This window comes from Thunnus maccoyii, chromosome 1, assembly GCF_910596095.1.
Source record: "Thunnus maccoyii chromosome 1, fThuMac1.1, whole genome shotgun sequence".
Taxonomy (NCBI): Eukaryota; Metazoa; Chordata; class Actinopteri; order Scombriformes; family Scombridae; genus Thunnus; species Thunnus maccoyii.
Genome location: NC_056533.1, coordinates 16,660,662 through 16,683,033, shown reverse-complemented (window position 1 = coordinate 16,683,033; position 22,372 = coordinate 16,660,662). Strand labels below are relative to the sequence as shown.

Genomic DNA, 22,372 nt, shown 5'->3' with positions numbered 1-22,372 from the left:
GTTAGAAAGGAGATTCAGGACGATTGTTGAATCTCATATTCAGGATTCAGGAATCTGTAATGCAGATTCTCTCCTGGTCGTGTAACTCTGGATCAAGGAGTTTTCACAACCAGTCTACATGTTTTTTGTGAACTTGCAGAGGGCTTATGTTTGTGTCCTAGGGGTATCTATCTTGAGGGGAGCACTGCAGGATTATGAGCTGACAGGGGATTTGAATTAATAGATCGATAGAGAATTGTGTAAAAATTAAAACTAGAGCTTAAAAGACCAGTTAATTAATCAATTAATAAGTTGACAAAAAATAATCAGCAACCATTTTGATAACTGATTATTCATTTAAGTCCTTTTTCAAACAAAAATTCCAACCATTCTCTGGTTCCAGGAACTGTGATGGACATTTTTTCACTATTTTTTGACCTTTTTAGATCAAAAAATGGCATATTAACCCATAATCAGAATAATTGTTCATGGCAGCCCAACTTAAAATTGCAAAGTTTAATTACATGATCTTCCCCAAAACCCTGTTTCTTTGTCTCTTCCCTCTAAAGACAATACTACCCTGATCCCCATCCGGTCCATGGAGTCCAGCTGATGAGAGTTGGAAAGCTGCAGCATTACCTGGAACGCATCAAGGATGCTTTTGACACATTCAGACAGGTGTGTGGGATGAAAAGTTGATCTACTTTGTACAGCAATGGTCTTATTTTGATACATTTCCATCATTTCCATCAGTTATAACTTTTTGCTCTCCATGTTAGTTGCTGAGGTCTGAGACATGGTGGCAACAAGCCCTCAAAAACAAATAATAAAAGTATTTAGCTAATCACACAGGTTTTAGCATATTATCTAATCCACTCACTGTATATAGAAGTGAAAATGAAAGTTACATTAAAATAATTTCTACTAGATTTTGTGCTGCTTCATCTTAGTTTCTTTCAACAAGAATACAGTACCACATATGTATGTTGTGTGCTGCTCTACAAAGATATTTTCATTTGACAGCAACAGCAGGAACAACATCTAATACAGTCTTCAAGTATTTGTTTCTTTCTCCATTCCCAGGCCTATGAAATTATGAAGCTCACTCATGGTGATGATCACTCCTTGATTGCTGAACTATTGATGAAGATGGAGGAATGTCGCGCTGAGATGGATCAACAATCATCCAGCAGACACTAAAACACAGAAACAAAAGAACTGCAGCTGGACCTTTTTTATATAACTCAATGGACTGATTTTACTTTCTGACTTTCTGCTGTAGTCAGTGTATATTCATCAGATTTTCAAGTGAGTAAATGTAAAGTCAAGTTTGTAGAGTTTGTAATACAAACAAACATTGGAGAGAAATACATTTTATCTACTGTACATTTTAACTGATCAGTTTTGTCATTTTCTCACATATCAGTATGGAATTGTTTGATTAAAATTCACCTTGGTGACAGTTTTTCATTTTGTAAAATGCTAATGACGTTACTTAAAGGTACAGTGTGGAGTTTTTGACCTCTAGTAGCGTTATGGAGCAGTTTTTTACTGAGTGGGTCCCTGTTTTGTTTGTTTCATGCACACACATGAGGGTGCACGTACACGCAGGTGATGCTACTGTTTCACACTACTGATCTACAGGTGGTGGTAAAGCACCAATATACAGCAAATCACTGAAGAAGAGGACTGCAAGTTAGTAAACATGGATGTGAATAATGATTGATTGAATGATTTGCAACATTTAAGAAAAATATTTTCAAGCTTCAAGACCTTTCAAATGTTTCATAAGTGAATTCTTAAGCACAAACACAATTCTCTCATTCATTTGAATGAAGCCAGTCAGTTGACACAGCGGGGGCTCTGACAAAAAAAGAAAAATCTAAAGATGCAGGGTCATCCAGCAAAAACATTGAACCTGGCTCAACTTTTGCTGCAATTCAATGTGACATCATCCTGACACTCGCTGTGTTTGCCAGTCATATACATGCAAGCACACATTTGTAACATAAATCTTGTGATTGTCGTCACCAAAAATAAAACAGTTGCCGCTTTTCCATTGTAAAACCTTGAGTATTATAAACTGCAGCATTTACTGGCTTTGTCACTCAAACTGGACTTCCTGGATCGTTTCATTTTCCCAGCAGTACCTGAAGTAACACCCACCAACAAAGCCACCTGCATCATTTAAACACACTTCAAGGATACACACGATGCGTTTTGATGAGGGACTGAATGTGAAAATAACTTTTGTTTGTTTACGAGAAAACTCCACAGGGCACTTTAAGTTTTGTTGAAAATGACAACTCGGGCTCCTCGTCATGATTGAAAGATATTTCATATGAAATTACAACCCTGCTGTAGAATATCAACAGCAGAACCTCCTTGAAAATAAAAATAATTTGTTTTAATAAATAAATAAAAAAGAGAACATACAATATTCATTCAAAGTGCATAAATCATTTTGTTGTTGACAGCTTGTTTTGACATTTCTATTGTGATATATTGCAGTTTTGGTTTGTTTTGTAGCCTGTTACTTCTTGTTTAGTTTCCCAGTTTAAGTGAAGTTTATGGACATACAAAGCAATAGATCCTAAAGTCCCCCTTTCTTTCTGTGTGTGAGAGAGTCTGCAGTCTCCTGTCTCCTCTGTGTAATCTGTAGATTCCATCATGATGAGTGATCTCATGTCCACTCTGTGTGTGTGTGTGTGTGTGTGTGTGTGTGTGTGTGTGTGTGTGTGTGTGTGTGTGTGTGTGTGTGTGTCTGTGTGTGTGTCTGTGTGTGTATGTGTGTGTGTGTGTGTGTGTGTGTGTGTCCGTGCATGCATGAGTGTTGTTTTAGTAAAGTCCGGTTCTAAAAACATCCATCTTTCCTCTTCACATATCCATCACACACACTTCCCATGTTAATCCCTGTTTTTTGTGTGTTACTCTGTCAGTGTGTGACTTCGTAGTTATGCCCAGAGTGTTTCTGTGATGGAATGTCATAATGTGTTTCTCACACATACACACACACACTTACTTCCCTTTGCAAAACCGATGACAGCATTTCCTCTCGGAGGGAAAACCTGTGTGCAGTGAGTGTGTGTGTGTGTGTTTCTATGGGTTATGGGAGGATTATGGTGATATTATGTTTGCTTTAAGGTTACAAATAAAAGGTTTTGCTTTTCTGACACTTTTTCGCTCTCTCAGTGCTGCAACAGTCGACATGTTGGAGACCCCAAATCCTGTACCCATCCTGGATTAGTCAGATGTGAACTATTCATTCTACCACATATAAAGTATTTCCTCTTTTTCAGTCATTGGCATTTATGAAATAAGTACTCAGATTACATACTGTATGAATCATAATTTTTTTACAATCACTCATCTTGCGCTAGATTTAAATCAAATGATCAGCTTCTCTTTGCCTTATTTGACCAGTAATGTTGAGGCATAAAGAAATTAGCAGACAACTTTTCTGCTACACTCTGGCTTTTTTACAGATCTCTCCATATTTCAGTAAAACACCAGAGATCTTTACCTTCCCTGCATATCTTAAAGGCCTGTAACAAATTTAAAATGCCATTGAAATATGTAATTGGTCAAATGGAAATCATTCCCTCAAATGTGCTCAAAATTGGACTAATATAATTGGTTTACTTTTGAAATATTGTTTCATTCATATATATAAAGGGTTTTATTTTATGGCAGCATCAGCAGGTTTTTTTTAACTTAAGTTCTCCATTATGTGTGGAGGCTCCAGAGAAAAGGTTTTAGTTAATTGTATCTCGAGGAGATTGAATGAAATGAATGTGAAGATTGAAAGGAGCAGTGCACCAATGTTACAAGTGGACTGACTGGCCTGTGGAAGAGACAGTCCAGCCGTACAATACTGCTGTTTCTACCTCCATTACTCACTTCATTGGCTCTGTTGCTTTCTGTCTCTCACTCTCCCTTTCTCCTCTCTCACCTCATAACGGCCATCAAATTAGATTTACTATCGCTTAGCCATAACCTTCTGTCTCTCCCTCTCTGTCACTCACTGTCTCTCTCCCATTTTCTGTTCCTCTCACTCCCCAAAGGCCTTCAAATTAGATTCACCATCCGTCGGTGTGTGTGTGTCTCTCTCTCTCTCTCTCTCTCTCTCTCTCTCTCTCTCTCTCTCTCTCTCTCTCTCTCACTGCATTTCTCTGCAGGCAGCCTGAACCAATCAAAAAAAGGACACTACAGTGGTTTTAAGCCATCTTCATTCACTCACCCTCCTGCCATTTACTTCCCCCCATTTTCAATTTTCGCTCTCATTTCAGAAATACTCCCCCTCTCCATGTTTCTCTCCATCTGCACCTCTACACTCTCTTCACTCTCCCTCCTTATGTTCACATCTTCCCTTTCCATTTTTATTATGTCTTTACTTATAGGCACAAGTTTTTGAAGTTCTTAACATCAGTGAAGTATTTTTAATCCACAGTATATGTCGACTTGTTCATTTGTTCAATATATGAACTTCATAAAATTGCAAATTGGGCCTTTAATTTGTCAAATTCACCAGTTAACATGAGCGTCTTGTCTTCTCTCCCCTCAGTGAAAGATGTAGCTGTTTGAAGGTGTGATAGTGTAGATATAATGCCAGGTATCATTTCTCAGTTATCTTCCCCTGTTACAGGGTCTCAGTGATAAGGGGTTGCTAGATATTACCATAAATTCATGAGTAATCTCACCTTGAATGAAAAGCAAGCCGTACCACCGTGTAAATCCCACATCTCCATCTTGTCCTCATCACTTCTCCTTAGTTGCTTCCATCTTTGATTTGGCCTCTTTTTAATCACAGTAGGCTCTTGAATCCAAAGGACTCTACTGCAGCTACCTGAACGTATTTAAATTTTACCGTGAGCCCTTGTTGAACTGCTTGTTTCTTCTGTGTTGATTTCTAAGCATTGCTAGCTGCATGGCTCTGTTGGTCTGACAGTGTGTCGGTCCACCTCTTTGCTCCACACTGAAATATCTCAACAGCTATTTAATGGATTTCCGTGAAATTTTGTTCAGACATTCAGAGGATGAATCCTATTGACTGTTTTTGATAATCCCTCACTTATCAGCTACAGTGCCCCCAAAAGGTCAAAGTTTACATTTATCCTGTGAAATATCTCAACATTTACTGAATGGATTATTTTGAATGGTTTCAGTCTAATAACATTTTTTAAGAATGGAACATATTTCTCAAAATCTTTAATAATGGATATTATATTTAATATTCATCTTGACAATCTGTCCCAAGAACAGATTAACTGTTATTATTAAGTGATAACCATCTGTGGAGGTTCTGCCATAATGTAGTCTTTGGATATTTAGAAGAATATTCACACTTCAGACATAAACTTCAGCTTCTTGTCTGTTTATTATTGTTGGTCCTAAAATCAGCCAACTGGCCCACTACCACCAACAACTGGACTGGTGTTGTGCAATATACACTTGGCTCTGAATATCGATTCAAAGTGGTATTAAGAGAAGTGTGCCTCAAGTGTGGGTTGAGTGCAGTGTGTGCTGGTGTATTTCAGACGTGGGACACACTTGCCTTCTACTTGGCAGTGTGTGAACGCACACGTAAGTGTTCAAGACTACAAGCGTGGGTACTGGGACCTACCCATAAGCTTGTTATGACTTGTTCCTTTTTTTTTACTATTTAAGGTTCATCCTATTAAGTTACAATGACTAAATGTATGTCTTGATAAGAGCATTAAGTTGTTGGACATTTAAGTAACAACTGAGTGTTTTTTAAGAGTTAATCAGTGGGATAAACTAAATATTTTTCCTTTTTTTTTTTTTTTATAGAAGTACTCTTTGTTCAGACATTTTCTTTTTCCCAGCACACAAAGTTGTCTAAGTCCTTACAGGCAACTGATTACAAACAGCTATTTGAAGCAGTTGGAAACTAGAATATTCAGACTCTTATAAAAGAAGAAGTATTTAAACTAATCAGCGACCAGTATTAGGAAGAAGCAGAAACGCTTAACTTTAGCGAGGAAATTAGTCTCGCTGTTACTGGCCAGGAAATTGAAGTCTTCCTTTTGCCTTGAGGTAGATGATTGACAGGTGAGTACAGAAAGGAGAGCAGTAGCCCATTTGCTGACTGCTATGATTGCATATTATTTGTCAAAAGTTATTCAGGAAACCATCTTCTTCCTATATTTTCTATAATTAAATGCTTTTTATAACCTGAAATTCCAGAAATCCACTTGTCTCCCTTCACTGTCCTCCCTAACCTCACCAATCTCATTTCTCTCGCACCTGTGCACTTCTTCCTCACTTCATCTATCTCTTCTCCTCAACTGCAGTCTTTTACTCCTCCTGTTCTTTCTGACATGTCTCCTTCTTTCATTGCTGTTCCCTTTTTACTGCTTTTCTTCCCATCTGTTCCTTCCCTCATTCTCTCCCTTCCTTCCTGTTTTCTGTTCCCTGCTCTGCGTGTGGGTGATCAAAGCTGGCTCAACAGGACATTGTGTCACCCAGAGAGCTGCCTACAGGCTAGTAAAGGTATCCACACACACACACACACAGTGTAAAAGTGATTTCTAGTACAAAACAGGCACACAATCTGACAACTGAAAATCTAGCACCTTTGCCTGAGGCACCACATATAAAAAAAAACTCTTCACTTTTCATCTTAACCATTACTTTTTGGAAATGTGCACAGATATGTTAACAATGTGTTTTTAGAGGATAAAGACAGACTCCATTGCCTGTTTCATTCAGGTGAATTATGAGGAAATCAGAAAGCCCCATATCTTCTTACATTGGTGTTTGTAAGTGAAACATTTCTTTCTGTAATGCTGTTCTGTGCATCTCTACATGGAAATAGTTCCACAATAAGTATTAAAATTTCTGTTCTGACTTTAATAATAGCAGTGGTCCTTGTGAGAGAATTTGGATCATTTTTATGGTACTGTGTCATTTTGGAATTAAACTTTTCAAATGTTCCTTTGAAAAAGTGAGAATGAATAAATGTGTGACAGTTTACTGCAGCGTCTGTCACAGCATCATCCCAGGAAAACTCAGCTGACAGAGCCGGGAGGCTGCACTGGAAGTAGTTTCTCTTAGTTGATCCGTTATTTTTCTCAATTTCTGTCAAAGAGACAGATCATCACAAATTTGAAACAAACTATTACAAGCTGTGTACTGATCAACATTAGGCTACCTGACAGAACAAGAGTCAACAGCCATGTCTGTGAGGCTGTATTTACAGTTTCACAGGTATAATGTTATAATCTTCACCATCTTAGCTAATTTGCTAATTAACACTATGAGACTGTCATTAGTTTTGAATAAGTGGAAACCAAAATATTGGACAAATAGAAAATTTGACCTGGTGACGGTGCTATAGATGAAAAGTTAAGGGATCACCAAAATTATTATGATTCATCTTGAAGGGGACATAAATATCTCCACCAAACTTCATTGGAATCCATCCAGCAATTGTCGAAGCATTTAACTCAAAGGGAATATTAATCTGATTGTTTTACTAGACAAGAAGTCTGGGATCACCAAAGTCAGAGGGATTCATCCTCTGGGCAACACGAATGTCTGTATGAAATGAATGGAAATCCATCAGTCTGGACCAAAGTGATGGCTAAAAAGCAAATAACAGCGAGCATGTATTACATATAAAGGACTGAAAAAATACTTGTTTGTATTTTGTACATTTGTCTGCTGCATATGTACACAGAAAACCCAAAACTGGCGATCAGTTATTAAGACTGAATGTTTTTTTAAAAAAGTTAAAAATTCACAAGATTTGTTTATTTGATAAAGATATCTGCATCTGGATTTCTACGCTTTCTGCAGTCACCTGGTTCACCAAATATTTAATAGAGCAGTCAAACTGATTTGAAATAATCTACTGTAGAATTTGCATTATCAGCGATAATATTGGTTATGGTTAAATTATTCATATTAATTTGTTAACATTTACTGCCACCATACGATTTACACTTACATAGGTTTGTTTATGTGCATTAAGCCACCAAATACAAAGAAGAGTAGCAGACTTTGTCGCTAACATTTGAGTCAATAAAGCAATGTACTTTCAACCTGGACTATCCAGCCAAACGACGAGTGAGTGACCGTTCTGTGTGCAGCTGTTCCAAGAATAAAAACTCAGATGTCAAACTCTTTCAATACATTCCTTTATTTACATCCCCCCCATCTTGCTCCTCCATCAGCACAATGTGTCAGACCACTCTTCTCAAAGACATAACAGTAATGGTTATCAGCAAAGGACAGACTTGAATCATGGAAACGGCACGTATGCAGAGAGAGTCTCGCACTGAGTATGTGTCGTAACCGTGGGTGATTCTGACTGGTTGTTATCTTCCACCTGACAGATTGGCACTTTTGACTGACACAAAGTAGTTTTGATCAGTTCTGTTGCTCGAAGGGCCACAGTGGAGATTTTAGAGCCACTGACTCTTACAACTGATCAGAACTAAAAGTGTCTCTTCTGCTACTGATAAAAACAATTTTTGGAAAATGTGGTCTGACCCAGACATTAACACACGATACTCCATAAAAACTTAAAGATGCTATATGTCGGATTTCCAGATAACACATTATAATTCTTCAATGCTTCTGCAAAATATGTAACAGCACATACAGTATATCAACTTGTTCACTAGGCTTTAGTCTATTTTAAAAATTGCCCTAAAACCTGACATAACAGATGGCATTTCATGAATAATTTTATTTAAAGCACCTCATAATGAGTACATCCCTTTAAGCATGGTTGCTGCTGATAAAAAAGGAACCTTAGTCTTGACATATATGATTATGTTAGCTATAAACAATATGGGGCCACCATAACCTCAGGTGTTTTTCACAATTATTGCAAGAATTATAAAGCTCTACCACAGTAGATTTGGCAGTGACATATCATGGAAGAAACCTCACACATAGCATCTTAAATCTAGAGACGAGTACAGGCCGTTAGCTCATCCAGAAGGCTGGGATTCCCAAAAGATCCACTGCTAAATACACAAGGCTGTAAAATATATTGGCATTTCACTTAACACAACACAGCTGTCTTCAAACTAAGTTTTCTTCTTCAGTTGCGCAAATACTTTATGTGCTGGAAGTTTGTGAAGAACCATTTAACTGCCCTGGAAGTGAATGTTTTAGGAAACCCAGAACCATTAAAATCCCCAAGAGGAACAACAGGAGCAAATGAAATCAACAGAAAATATAGAAAATAAAGATGATGATATATATGATATGTGTACAGTATATATACTTAATATATGACAAGGGCTCAGCAAAGTATGTACAGTTATTCTTTTTCTTAAATGCATAGTAACTTTTAAGATCATAAGGTGTAAATAAATAAAAACATTAATTAGTGACTCTGCCCTCCTGAGCTCAAATAAATAAACCTTCATTCATGACTTGCACTACAAACTGGGAGGTAAAAAACAGGAAACGGTCAGTGACATCACAGGGCTACTTTGTCTGCTTTCTGTGTAAACACTTTATGGGTCCAGTCTGTCAAATGATTCGTAGTTTCTGGGTTAATTTCCCTCTAGATGGTCTCATGGCTATCTCTGCAGGTGCACACAACATGAAATTGATGACTGTTACCTTTTTACACAACCATGAGAGGATCAACACATTTCCTGATTAAAGACGTTTCCTGTTTCTGTGTCAGTTCAGTAAACAAGATAAAAACAGAGTCTGTTCTATCAGCAGAAAGATAAATTTAGCTCTAAGATGCTTTTGACAAATCGTACCAATAACAGTGTTTCCACGCCTGTGAAGTCAGTGTCTATTTCTGCTTTTACCTCTCAGACAACAAACAGGATCACCCAGAATGCTCTCTGCTTGTTGGGCAAAAGGCATTCAGAGGAGGACGACAGACCTGGTGACAGCGATGTAGAAGAAGCATTCGAAGGGTTATGTTCTGTATTTCAGAGGGAAACAGGCTCTTTCAGATATTTATATTTGTACAAACATTTAGATCATAAACATCTCAAGCACCATAGATAATAATATTAACAAATCTTAAGTGTTGCTATCTGTCCAAAAGATATGGAACCAGGCAGAGATCTATGCCTTGTAATTTGGTCATCATCCTTTTCTTTCTTTAGTTCTCTTTCATTTCTTTATATATTAGATATTATTTAGATATTTATATTTTTGTGTTGTTCCTTCATAATGTTTGTGTCTTTTTAATAAAAGACACAAAACTGGAACTTTTTCTGCTGCATCCTATTGCTTTTTGCAAGTATTTCCAGTCTAAATTCACTACTTTGTTCCAATAATTCAGGCATTATACAAATGAGATTCCAACACTGTATCAATAGATTCAGTAAGTATCTGTGTCTTACTTTTCTATCCCCGCTGTCCTGCTATCATACATAGTCTCCACATGGTCCCATTGCACTCAAATAAAAAAGGATACCTTATTATAAAACACACACGGACAAATCATTCAGTTTCTTTTAGAATAGAGCAGAACAACACAGATACAAATAACAGACAGTCTGCCTGTCTGTCAGTCAGACAGACAGTCAATCGATGGATGTACTCAACACTGGATCAGAGAAAAAAACGTTCTCTTTTCCCACTCGTTTGTGACTCAGACGTTTCATTGCTTTGTGAACACGGAAAAGCCATCACATCTGCATCAGGGGGGAATATACGTGAGCCCCAGAGGGTCAAAATTCAGATGTGCTCTGTTTGAGAGGAAAGTCAAGGTAAAAACAACACCACAAGAAATGAGCTTTACGTTTTTTTTTTCTTTGTTTAAACACACATAATTCTGTGTCCTGGAAAAATCATGTTACCACTGGTTAAAAATTCATTTCAATGTTTTTTTTCTTTTCTTTTTTTTTTTTTTGGTCCCTGCAACAGTTTTGTTGTTTTACAGAGGACTTGCTGTTAGCGTTTACGTTCAGGACAGTGCTGTTCTGTAGGTCTTCTTCAACTTTTTTAATCCATACAGTTTAAATTTAGTCTTGTCACCAATGTACCAAATACCATTTACACATACAGTATTAGTCTGTTTATCATATATGGAAACAATGACCCACAGTAAAACATCACATTTAGAAATGGCTATAAATTCAAAGATTTTCCAAGGACACTAATCTTTTGTGTTTTTTTCTATGCTAGCACCATACTTACTGCATGTACACAAATTCAGAGAGAAAGAGAATGGGTCTTGGTATTGTTGAAATGTTCACAAGGCACTTATCTAAATCATATTTCTTTGTCCTCCTGTCTTTCTCTTGGTCTCTTTTATTAACTGCGCAACAATACCAGCCATTCTGTAGTCAGCACTCTGTATTTACAGCCAATGGCTCTCATCTACGTAAACTCTAAAAAGTGCTCTTCCAAAATGATAGGAGATGAGAAAATGCTCATCTCTTCTCCTGCACCTCTTCTTTAACCTTCTCTGTTAAAAAAAAAAAAAAAAAGGCAGTTTTTGTTCCTTTCTCTCCTCCTTCCCTCCATACATTCCTAAATGTTCGACTGGGTGTCTCAACAGTCCAATAATTCAGTTCTCGGGAAAACTTGATCACTTGGTTATGTTTGATGCTTTTTTCAGACTCAGAACCATCTGTCTGCTTGTGGTTATCTGATTTCAAGTGGCCCGTCTATTAGATGCTGTTCATTGTTTGTTTCTGAAGCTATTTCCCAGCCCCAGCACAAAAATCCTGTTAGATATCTCTATGTATCTCCATTTCATTTATCTATCTCTCTCTCCATCCATCTGTCCTTCTGCCTACTTACATCTGGAGGAGACATAAGGATGACCAACATGCTGGGTCAAGTGGTCAGTCCATCCCTATATCTGTCCTTCCATCTTTCCAGTCTTCAAATGAGATGTATTTATTTAGGAGATATTTTCTAAAGGTGTTTGATTAATCAGGGAGCAAAGAGTCGATGAATGAAAGAGCAAATGTCAACATCTAATTGAGTCCGTCCAGCTGTGTGTCTACCTCTCCATCCTCCAGCTCTCCATCCCTCCATCTGTCTACCGATGTCTTGAGGACACATCAAAGCAGGTAATCATCATGAGATGGGCTTTACAGAAGTTGACTCTGGTCTCCAGTTTGTCTGTCACTGTCTCCAGAGCTTCCAGATACTCCAGTGAGTCCACTTCATAGGCCTGCTGTAGCTCGACTGAATATGGACAGACAGGAAAGAGAAAAAATTGGCTCAGTCTACTAAATGCTCTTGTAAGCGCTACAATCTAAAAGATAAGCTTGGTGATATTATATGTTTATTTACTTACTGTCAACAAATCCCATGAAAAGAGAAAACCAACTAGAATTGATCCTACTAACAAGTATTTGCTTATTAGCTTATTCCTCTGTAATAAAGAGCTCCACTGTTGTCCAGAAACTATTGGTCTGTTGCACTAAGTGACTTGAACATGGACACTGTATAAATAAATACTCACTAGGGCACCAAATGTGTATTAATCCCTGCCTGAAAATAGTTCCCAACAAATGCACTTTTTATTTTTGTTTGAGCAATGTTTAATAAAAACAGCTGTTTTAGGAAATTACTGAGCCTTTTTTAACAAGACTAAGAATCCACAGCCAAGCTTGCAGCTCCGTGAGGCTATACTTAGCAACAGTGCTTTGAGCTAAATGCTAACATGCTCACAATGACAATGCTATCATGCTGACATTAACGACGTAACAATGTCCACCATCTTAGTTTAGTCAGATGATCAACAAAGTCATTAGGAGACATCGACTAGGAACCATGAATATCTGTACCAGATTTTGTGCCAATCCATCCAAGCCTGGCTAAAGAATGAGTGTATTATAAGAACTGGATATCAAACTAAAAGATGGTGCCTATTCACTTGAATGGAAATTGCTCACCTGGCACACAAGACAAAAAAGTTTTCTAGCTTCCACTGAATATGTGCGGTGGTGTGTTGCCTGCTGGCCACGCCAATCAGTGCCCGCCCAGCCCATAGACTTAACATCAGGATGATGTCGCAAACTTTTGAATCACTTTTCTAGGCTCTTTGACAGTTTTACAGATAGACAAAAAATAGAGACAAATCTGCATGATAGCACATGGATAATGATTTTCTTTCCAATGAATAATCTCATAAAAACATTCTCTAACCTGTTGAGAACCACTGGTGCAGAATACATAATGAGACACGTCTTTGGACTGAAACGCAGAGTCAATGTCACCTTGTTTTTCTCAAACACTCATACTCCTACACTTACACTCGGTGGTCCATTTCTGTGGCTCCAGCATCAGGTACTGTTTGGTTTGTTCCAGTTCTTTCTTCAGACACTGGTACTTGGCTCTGACCTCACTGATCCGCTGCTGACGGTGCTCCAACAGACGAAGCTTGGCACTGACATACACCACCTCCTGACAAAGAAAGACACACACGGAGGGGACAGACAGACAGATACAAATTCAGTTCACCTGTATTTATCCAGTATAGTGTGTTGTGAAACACATGCGGCTCTCCTGCGGCAGCAGTCACAACATTCACACGGTTACATACATTCACACCTCATTGACTCCCAGTGTGTCAAGTCAGTCAGATACTTTCGGACACTGAGCAGCTTCACTAGAGCAGTCGGGGGTTAAGTGGCTTTCTTAAGACCGCTGCAGGGAAAATCTATATTTCATGGTTTTCTCTCCCTCCCTCTCTCTCAAAGCTCACAATGCTCCCTCCTCTGAATACATAAAAGTTTATGAGAGGGAATCCAAAAGCCTGCACCATGCATTCATTTGCAACAATTTCATGAGTTATACTGTACCACTCTATATTCTGCATTCTGCAAAATCGTAGGAATTTATAATTATAAAATAATACTTCAAAAGTAAAACAGAAATAGAAAGTGTTCATTAAAAAAAGCTTACTATTAAAACAGAATGTAATGTTAATGTTGATTTATTCATTTAATAATAATTCATTTTGCATTTTCCTGTTGTATTTTTAAAACTATGGGGTTTCCTCGTTGACAAATACAGTAGCTCAGACATCTCAGTTCCCTACATCTCTTTTCTTCTACCCTCTGGGCACTTTTCCATGTTTGTTTCCAAATACTTGCTCATTCTTTCTCCCTCCCTCTCTGTTACACCTTTTGTACTTATTTTGTCCTTACTTAAGTCCTATTTGAATGAGTTATTTTTATCCAGGCAGTCTGGAGAAATAGTCTAATTTTAGTCCCAGCTGTACCTGGGAAATTATCTGAAGTTCTTACAGACTGCAGCTGGAAACGTCCTGACTCTTTCATCTGTACAACCTGTGAAAATAACCTCAGATTTAAACTAATCCAAAGCATAGTGGGGAAATTTGTGGTGAATAATCTTTTAGAGTGGACTTACTACGGTTTCTTCACCATGGATGCACTTGAAATTATTCCCAAACTGATGCCCTATCCAAACGTAACTGTGGTCCAGTTGTAACTTGTTATTATTAAATTATGTCAGTATCAATATTACAAATTGTGCATGCTGCATATTTGTGTGTACTAACCTTTACAACAGACAGTCACTCAAGATTCTGTCATTGTAGAAAGTGAAAGACACCCCCCCCCCCGCCATCTCTCCCTCACACTCCTCTTTTCTCCCTCTCACCTTGTTCCCTGCTTTGTCTCTCCTCTTCTGCAGTCGCTCGACATCATCAATCTCGTACACCTTGATCTCAAAGGTTTCTGTCGTTGCAGCCGCACCTCGAAGGTTCGTGGGAGCAGGTGGCCCCAGTGGGCCATCTACCCAGCATGCACCCGGGCTGGAGGAGGAGGAAGAAGATGAGGTGATGGCCTGTTTAGAGGAGCGATGAGAAGGTGAGGAAGAGGAAGAGTCCAAGGTCAGCGCTGGGATCAGACGACGACGCTGGAGACCTGAGAAAAGAAATGAGATTAAGATAACAAAAAAGAGTGTTACACACCACCAGAGTTTAGCAAGAAAACACGCTTTTAAATGATGTATACTGTAGCCAGTTCAAACGCTCCTCTACTATATACCACATATATACTGTATATAGTACATGTTAAAAAATTCTATCTATCTATCTATCTATCTGTCTGTCTGTCTGTCTGTCTGTCTGTCTGTCTGTCTGTCTGTCTGTCTGTCTATCTATCTATCTATCTATCTATCTATCTATCTATCTATCTATCTATCTATCTATCTATCTGTCTGTCTGTCTGTCTGTCTGTCTGTCTGTCTGTCTGTCTGTCTGTCTGTCTGTCTGTCTGTCTATCTAGACTCAGTTTGAGCTACACAGCTAACAGTTTACACAGTTAGAGTGTCCTCATACTCAACAGGGAACTACTACATGTTTACTCTTTACAATTTGCTTAGCATCAGAATTAAAGAGGAAACCTGGAGGATATGACATGGATATAAATGAAGAATACTGTTATATGAGGACAGAGATCATAGGTGGGAGAGAAGATGTAGAGAGGGGGATGGATGAATCACTGAAGGGAGTCAGAAATGAAAGGATGAAAAGAAACGTATCAAGAGACTGAAAAAGCAGAAAGGGAGAGAGAAATAGATAATGGAGTGTGAAGTGAGATAAAAAGTTTAGTTTCTGTTCATGAAGCTCATAGATAAGAGCAGCAGGTCACTCTCTAATCTGCCCACTATGCCAGACTGAACACACACACCCATAGGTGCACACTAACTTTGCATAGAAATTGCCAACCGTGCCGACAGGAATGTGAGTTATCAGATTCACCAGGAACTGAGAGATAAGGTTTGGGAGAGAGGGAAGGGGAGAGAGACGGTGGTGATTTTAATAAGGTTGCAGCTGTCTTTTGGTCTCAGCGCGGCACAGAAAGGTCAAGCAGAGACATTTGTATTTCATTACATAGTAGGAAGCAGTGCATGAAGGAACAGGGAAAGAACCGGGGTCTGCGGGGAGGAGAAGGTGCAAGGGGAGAGAGTTGAACGAATGAGGAAAAAAATGTGAGAGGAATGGATGAAGAAAGATGAGGAGAGGTAGAGACGTGGAATAACAATATAGAGAGAGCGAGTGAATCCAGTCTAATGAAAATCAAGTACATGGAGAGACTGAGCTGGAGATGTGATTAAAATTTCGGTGGCACTAACATCCCTCCAGTCTTCGGCACACATGTCCTTTCGTTGTCTTACTATTTATATCCTGTCTGAACTGGAGCTGAGTTGTTGTATATGTCTTGAACACAACCTCTGTTACTGGCTTCACCTCCATGTACACCAGACACATAGTAATCCTTTCTTTCCTGTTTCTTTCTTTGTCTTCTTGTGACAGTTTGACAGCAAACAGGCTCTTTGAAGCACAGATTTAGCTGCGGCTAAAGGAAAATGAGAGTAAATCCACACTTTATGCTGCATGGCGGGAGGTGAGGCTGCATTCTTCACACGGATAGAAAGGGTATTCCAATTTAAATCAATAATCAGTGACACACCAGGAAGAGCTGCCTCTGTCCAATCTGATTTTATGCACATATCCATCCTCATGGTTAACCGGTGCAGTGTAATTTGGCAGGCACATTAACAGGCTCTCTGTGTGGTGTTCTGGTGAATATATATTCATTATAGCTCACACCAGCAGATCCCCTGGCCTTTACCATTTCACAGATGGGTGGTCAGGGTCACCTTTCCTACATGGCTCCTTCTGCAACCACGGCTTTCTTCACATTTACCTGTTCTTTGCCTTGTCATTGTTATTTCTCACCGAGGGAGTCTCCTCATAGCAGTCTCTGCCTCACTTGCTATCAGTGATTTTACTTTTGTATAGCTCTATATTTCTTTTTCAAAGCTTAAGCATTCTTCTGATTACATTTTGTCATAGCTTTCATTTCTATAGCTTTCATTATACAGTAATTTTGTGTAACAGTCCGATTCTTTTGGGCCTTTGCTATATGCTGCTGGAAATGAGCACAGGTGTTAAAAGTGGGCAAACAAATAATACATATTAATGACAGAAAAATACGAATATGAATGCTCCTCTTTGTATTTGGCCTTTGTATTGTGTAAATTCATCATCAATTCATTCATTTGTTCCTGAAAACTAAAGATGAAAGGTGAATTTTGACTCATGTTCAGGTTGTGCTCTTGTCGCTGCAGGGTGTTGGCTGTTTCATGAATTTCACATCCGTTTAATTTAGATAATTCTCGTGGCTTTGCCATATCTAAATTCAGGTATTCCCTGTAGCTATATTAATAAAGGCAAATGATATCAAGTAAACTGCCTGCAAACAGCAGTAAACCAATTCCCTCATCGGTCCTTTCACCCTCCCTGATAGTCTATCCAATTAAGTCAGAATGTTATTAAAGCAAAATATAAAAAATAACTTTGAATGTGACCTGTGTTGCTCCTGCTCTTCTTGCTGCTCTTGGAGCTGCGTCTGGATGAGGTGGTGGCTGAGCTGTGCTCACTGAGGGAGTCTTGAGCAGAAGATGTGCTTCCTGTGTTCTCGCTGCTGTCTCTCAGCATGCTCTCATAGCCACTGCTGCCTCCACTGTGGTAAAACAAGGCTGTTTTCCCCATAGCCGGGGGGAGCTCACCACTCAGTACACTGCTGTTAGAGGCAAAAATAAGATCACATTCAAAGATACATTCAGAAAATAACTTGTATCGATCAGCACCAATTAACACACAGCTGCTGTTAGTGACAAGCAGAGACAAAGCAGTTGTTGGGCAAATTAAACCAAATAATAAGACCTTTCTACTTGCTGCTTTCATGGTGAAGTGTTTTAAATGTTGCATTTCTTAATGAACTTGAGCCAATACCTGTTGTCGCTGGCGTGACCACTGCTGCAGCGATGTGGTTTTCTGGGAGCTGTGATCTTGCTGTAGGGAGAGGGGAGGGTTTGGACCACTGCTGGCCTCTCCTCTGCCAGGGCACCTCCACCTCCACCTCCACCACCTCCTGCTGCAGCTCCAGCTCCCCCTCCACTGAGAATAGGAAAAAAAGAATCATTTTAATAAAAGAGTTTAAACCTTAAACTGATTATTTTCAGCAGAAAGAGACCACAATGGACGTCTTTAGCTCTCTCTTCTGCACCTTTACCCTCCTCACTGTCATTGTTACTATGTTATTTTTATTTTTACTTTCACCTGCACATTATTTAAATTGCTACATAATGTTGATTACATTGCTGTGGTCTAAAATGAAATAAAGTAAAACTGACTAACCTTGCCCCTCCAACTCCTCTTTCCTCCACAGGATCTGTGCCTCCTCCCTGGGCATGACTCCTGGAACGGGAACCTGCACTTCCCTGGAGGAGCTCTGAGATTCTACCGTTGACCGCCCGGAGAGGCAGCTTGGCAGCCAGGCTTCCCCCACGACTGCGGCTCAGAGACTGGGTAGACCAGGATCCAGGAGAAGGTCCCTGCTGCTGCAGAGGGCCCTGGACTGAGCTCTGAGGCTGAGGAAACGGATAAAATGCTTAGGTGGATGGCAGGAGGTATTGAGGCTGCCAAGACCGCACAGAATGTTCCTAGATCAGAGTTCAGCTTAAATTACTAAAACTGAATTATTGACTGATGCATTCTCTGTTTCTTGTTGTGTAAAAATTTTAATGCATCTAGTTTTGTCTGATGAGCAGACTCCGGAGGTTTACAGGTATTTAAATGGGTGAAAGTGTGTTTTGTTATGATGAAGAATGTAGAATTCCTACCTTTCCATTAGGAGGAAGGCTGGAGCTGCGGCTGGCAGCTTGGCTTAGAGACTTGGTAGAAAAGCTCAGAGTCTTGGTGCTGGAGGCAGATAGGCTCCTGGCCTTGGGACTACTGGTCATCAGCAGCTTACTGACAGCTGAGATCTTTGACTGCCCGCTGGTTTTGGATGGTGACTGTGGGGTGCTGCTTGGACCAGGACTGGCACTGAAACTGGGGCTGTTGGTGTTTCCAGTAGGAGAAGATACTGATCCAGCACGAGTGAGGCTGCGCCCAGTACGAGGCATGGTGCTGTCCCCCCTCACTCCTCCCCCTCCCCCTCTCAGGCTCTCCCCCCTCTCCAGGGAGAAGCAGTCATAGTGGTGGGAACCGCTGTGGGAGCTGTGGACCCGGCCCAGAGAGTTGGTTCTGTTTGCGAGCTGTTCCAACTTGGCGCTGAAAAGTCTACTGCTGTCTATGCTGGAGCCCCGCTGTCTGGTGACACTTGCAGATATTCCTGCATCATCCTCCGAGCTGCCCAACAGCGATAGCCCATGGCTGGCTTGGTGAAGAGGGCTGGCTGCCCTGTTACGCTGGTCAAGGCTGGACTTCCGTACAGGTGGCAGAGGTGGGATTCCCCCCTTCTTGTGGGAGAAAAAGCCCAGTTTTCCAGTTGATCCCCGGCGGTCAAGTGTAGCACGGGGACTGCAGGGAGTTGAAGTGGTGACACCAAGATTTCGGTACTCGATTCCGTTATCTAAGCCGTCATGGCGGTTCAAACGGTGCCAGCCACGGGGAAGACTGGCAGTACGGTGGATATCTGGGCTGTAGATATTAGTCAGGCATTCTCCTTGGGCAACAACAGCAACCATCTCACAACCGTCCACCACTCTCTTAAAGGAATCTGGAGATGATACAACCTCCCCACCTGAACTAGAGCTGCCATGATCCCCACCTGGTGATGGAAGAATAGAGAATAAGTAGTAAATGTAGTTATATTATGTCTGCTATCACTGACAGAGTAAATCTTTTACAATCTTTTACAAGACCTCACTGTTTCTTACCGTCCTTGCAGAAGCTCCGCTGGTCCCCACTCCCAGCTCCAGTCTTCTCTCCTGAGTGGCTCCTTGAATGCTCTATGTCCCTTTTCTCTGGTTTCACTTCACACAAAAGCTCCCTTGACCTCCCCTCCTCCATGCCACGCTTCAACCAGGGGTCTTCAAAGCTCATCTCACTTGACATGGAAGCTAAAAGAGGTGTGCTGAATTTGGCTGGGTCTTTGATTAAATTGGCCTTTGTGGGTGAGGAGAGGATGGCGGGTTCTTGTATGAGCATGGGTTTGACAGCCACACATGGGTGAACACTAATCGTGGTCTTGAAGGGAGAGAGGTTACCAGGTCCTGTCAGAGATTGGATGGTAGTTTTAGCCATGGAGGGAGGCAGTTTCCTCAGCCTGTCCTTGGTTGGAGTTCCTTTATCACTCCCATTCTCTGATAGCACCACCTCTCCTTCCAGACTCCCTCTTCTGGGGCTGCCACAGCTTTCATAAGAAGAATAATCCCCTCCAAAGGAGAGGCTTTGGTTGAGCTCAGGTTCAGCTAGGGCCTCCCCTTGCTGGCTCTGGGACTGGCTGAAGCTGTGGAGAGACTGGTCAGCCTCACTGCCCACACTCAGATCACTCATCCAGGAGGAGATGGGGGAACCGCAGTTAGACATCACTGAGGCTAAAGCCTCACCCTCTATGCGCAGCTTGGCCATTGCCACCTGCAAAAGGTAACATTATAACTTGATATAACATCTTGCAATTGAAAGGACAATAATTTACATAAAAGCATTTTTAGCTTTGGCCTGATAATACAAAAAGGCTGCCATATTCATTGGCCTATGTTCAAATTCTGGTAGCTAAGAGTTAATTTTATCACCTACAGTATAATAAATATTATAAATACTTAATGTTTCAAGATTTTGATTGAGAAGAATTTGATTGCTTTGAATGAATTTGAAGACTGATTTATAGATTCTCTTAATGGACAAATGTAATGGTGGATAATGTTTCCAATTTTATTCCTCTGGTTCATATAGCTCAGTTTTGTACAGTAGGTCTGCTTTAGGATGCACACCCACATACCAAGTGTTGTAAGTTTCTATAAATGCAAAGCATATACTAGCACATACTAACCTCTGCCATGGCAACAACCTCTGTAACCCCGGAGGTTGTTGCAGGAGCTGCGGGCATATGATAATCCTCCACAGCTCCATCCTCAGCAGTGCCTCTGATAACGCAGATGGGTTGAGAGCCTCCAGCGAGGGCGGTGACAGAGCAACAGCTGCTGTTGAAGCTTATGATGCTCGTTGGACGACAGGTCAGGCCCTGAGTATCGATGAGGGCTGTAACATCAAGATCCTCCTCACCTCCAGAAGCTACAGTGTACACCAGTTCATCCTCCCCAAGCGAGTGAAGTCCAACTGTTCCTGCAGATACTGCTGGCCCTGATGCTGCAAGTGGGCAGGAGTTTGAGGAGGATGTTATTGCATATCTTAGCTACGCTTGGTCTTAAGTGTGGTAAGCACACATTTTTCGTCATAATTACGAGGATTTGCATGTGACTCATGACTTATTTTGCATTTCACCACCCTTTCCTTGTGTAAAAACAGCAGTGTTTTACTGCAACTCACCATCCCTATGCGTATCCAAGGGTATTGGAGGGACGTCATCGTCACAGAGTGTCTCAGCTGAGCCAAGGCTGGCTGACAGAGATGGGGTTGGCTCTCGGACTTGTGGGCTCATGCCCACAGGAGAAGTCCTTGACAGCAGGGACTCAGTGGAGGAACGGCCACTGTCTGCAGCCAAACTATCTGCAGAATCAGAAACACACATTTGGCCTCACAGTTCATTTTATTTTCCAAGTGTAGAAAACATGCACCCGCTGGTAATTTAGGAAACTGGCTTCACTCTATGATGATGCCAGTTTCTTCACTTATGCAGGTATACTTTGTTATGCTCAAGTGACTCAGTAGGTAACTATATTTTTTGAGATAGTATGTCAGTTTGGTTATCCCCATATGAAGCTGTTGGTATATCAACAACAAAACCATGATCTGCAGAAGAAATAATAATTGAAGAATAGCAGGGTGTGTGTAAAGAGGCCCCAGTTCATATATGTTCATGCTTTAAGAATATGTCACAAAAAGAATGTGAAACAATATAAAATAGTGGATAAATCTGATAGAAATGTTAAATTAGGAGTAGCCTTTTATACTGTGGCAATATTCCTGGACATTGCTAAAGTTAGACTAAGCGCAAAAATGTTTATCAGTCACATTCAAGCAGCACAGTTGTTTATTCTTGGTCTGTATCCAAATGGGCACAAGTTAAATAGAGGGAACAAATCTTTCTAGATATCTGTGTTTTTACAAGTAGAGGGAATGATTATGTTAACTTGGAAGTGTCAGACAGAAGTTTAAAGAACTGTCTTTCTGTTTAACCTTAGAAGAAAAATCACAAACACTCAAATATAAGAAATGTTTTACAGTGTGTGGCTCTTTAAAACAATATTTAAAAAAAAAACAAGCTTACCATGTAAATGGAAACCTTAGGTATTCAATATAGCATATTGTATTTTAAATTCATATTTTGTTGTAAAGTGATTGAATGGGATGGATTGATTGCTATAATGGACTGGTACTATAGTAATAGCACTATTTTTTTTGAGTTTTCAGGGTGGGATCATCTAGCTAATGCCTGGTAATCATATAACATGAGATTAGAAAGCCAGAGAGAAT

At 40.2% G+C, this 22,372-nt stretch overlaps 2 protein-coding genes across 2 annotated transcripts in view; one reads left to right on the top strand and one right to left on the bottom strand.

The window, feature by feature from the left end:
• smyd3 (SET and MYND domain containing 3) overlaps positions 1–1,824 on the top strand; it is a 90,632-nt gene extending 88,808 nt beyond the window's left edge. The window contains exons 11-12 of the mRNA XM_042414688.1: positions 549–657; positions 1,063–1,824. Coding sequence (XP_042270622.1) covers positions 549–657; positions 1,063–1,179 — 226 coding nt within the window. The 3' untranslated portion in view covers positions 1,180–1,824. The remainder of the gene's footprint in view (positions 1–548; positions 658–1,062) is intronic.
• A 6,300-nt stretch (positions 1,825–8,124) lies between these two features.
• kif26ba (kinesin family member 26Ba) overlaps positions 8,125–22,372 on the bottom strand; it is an 88,812-nt gene continuing 74,564 nt past the window's right edge. Inside the window, exons 19-28 of the mRNA XM_042417094.1 lie at positions 21,266–21,445; positions 20,769–21,085; positions 19,654–20,353; positions 18,613–19,544; positions 18,128–18,360; positions 17,723–17,887; positions 17,296–17,510; positions 14,578–14,843; positions 13,206–13,356; positions 8,125–12,132 (exon numbers count right to left, since the gene is read on the bottom strand). Coding sequence (XP_042273028.1) covers positions 11,984–12,132; positions 13,206–13,356; positions 14,578–14,843; positions 17,296–17,510; positions 17,723–17,887; positions 18,128–18,360; positions 18,613–19,544; positions 19,654–20,353; positions 20,769–21,085; positions 21,266–21,445 — 3,308 coding nt within the window. The 3' untranslated portion in view covers positions 8,125–11,983. The remainder of the gene's footprint in view (positions 12,133–13,205; positions 13,357–14,577; positions 14,844–17,295; positions 17,511–17,722; positions 17,888–18,127; positions 18,361–18,612; positions 19,545–19,653; positions 20,354–20,768; positions 21,086–21,265; positions 21,446–22,372) is intronic.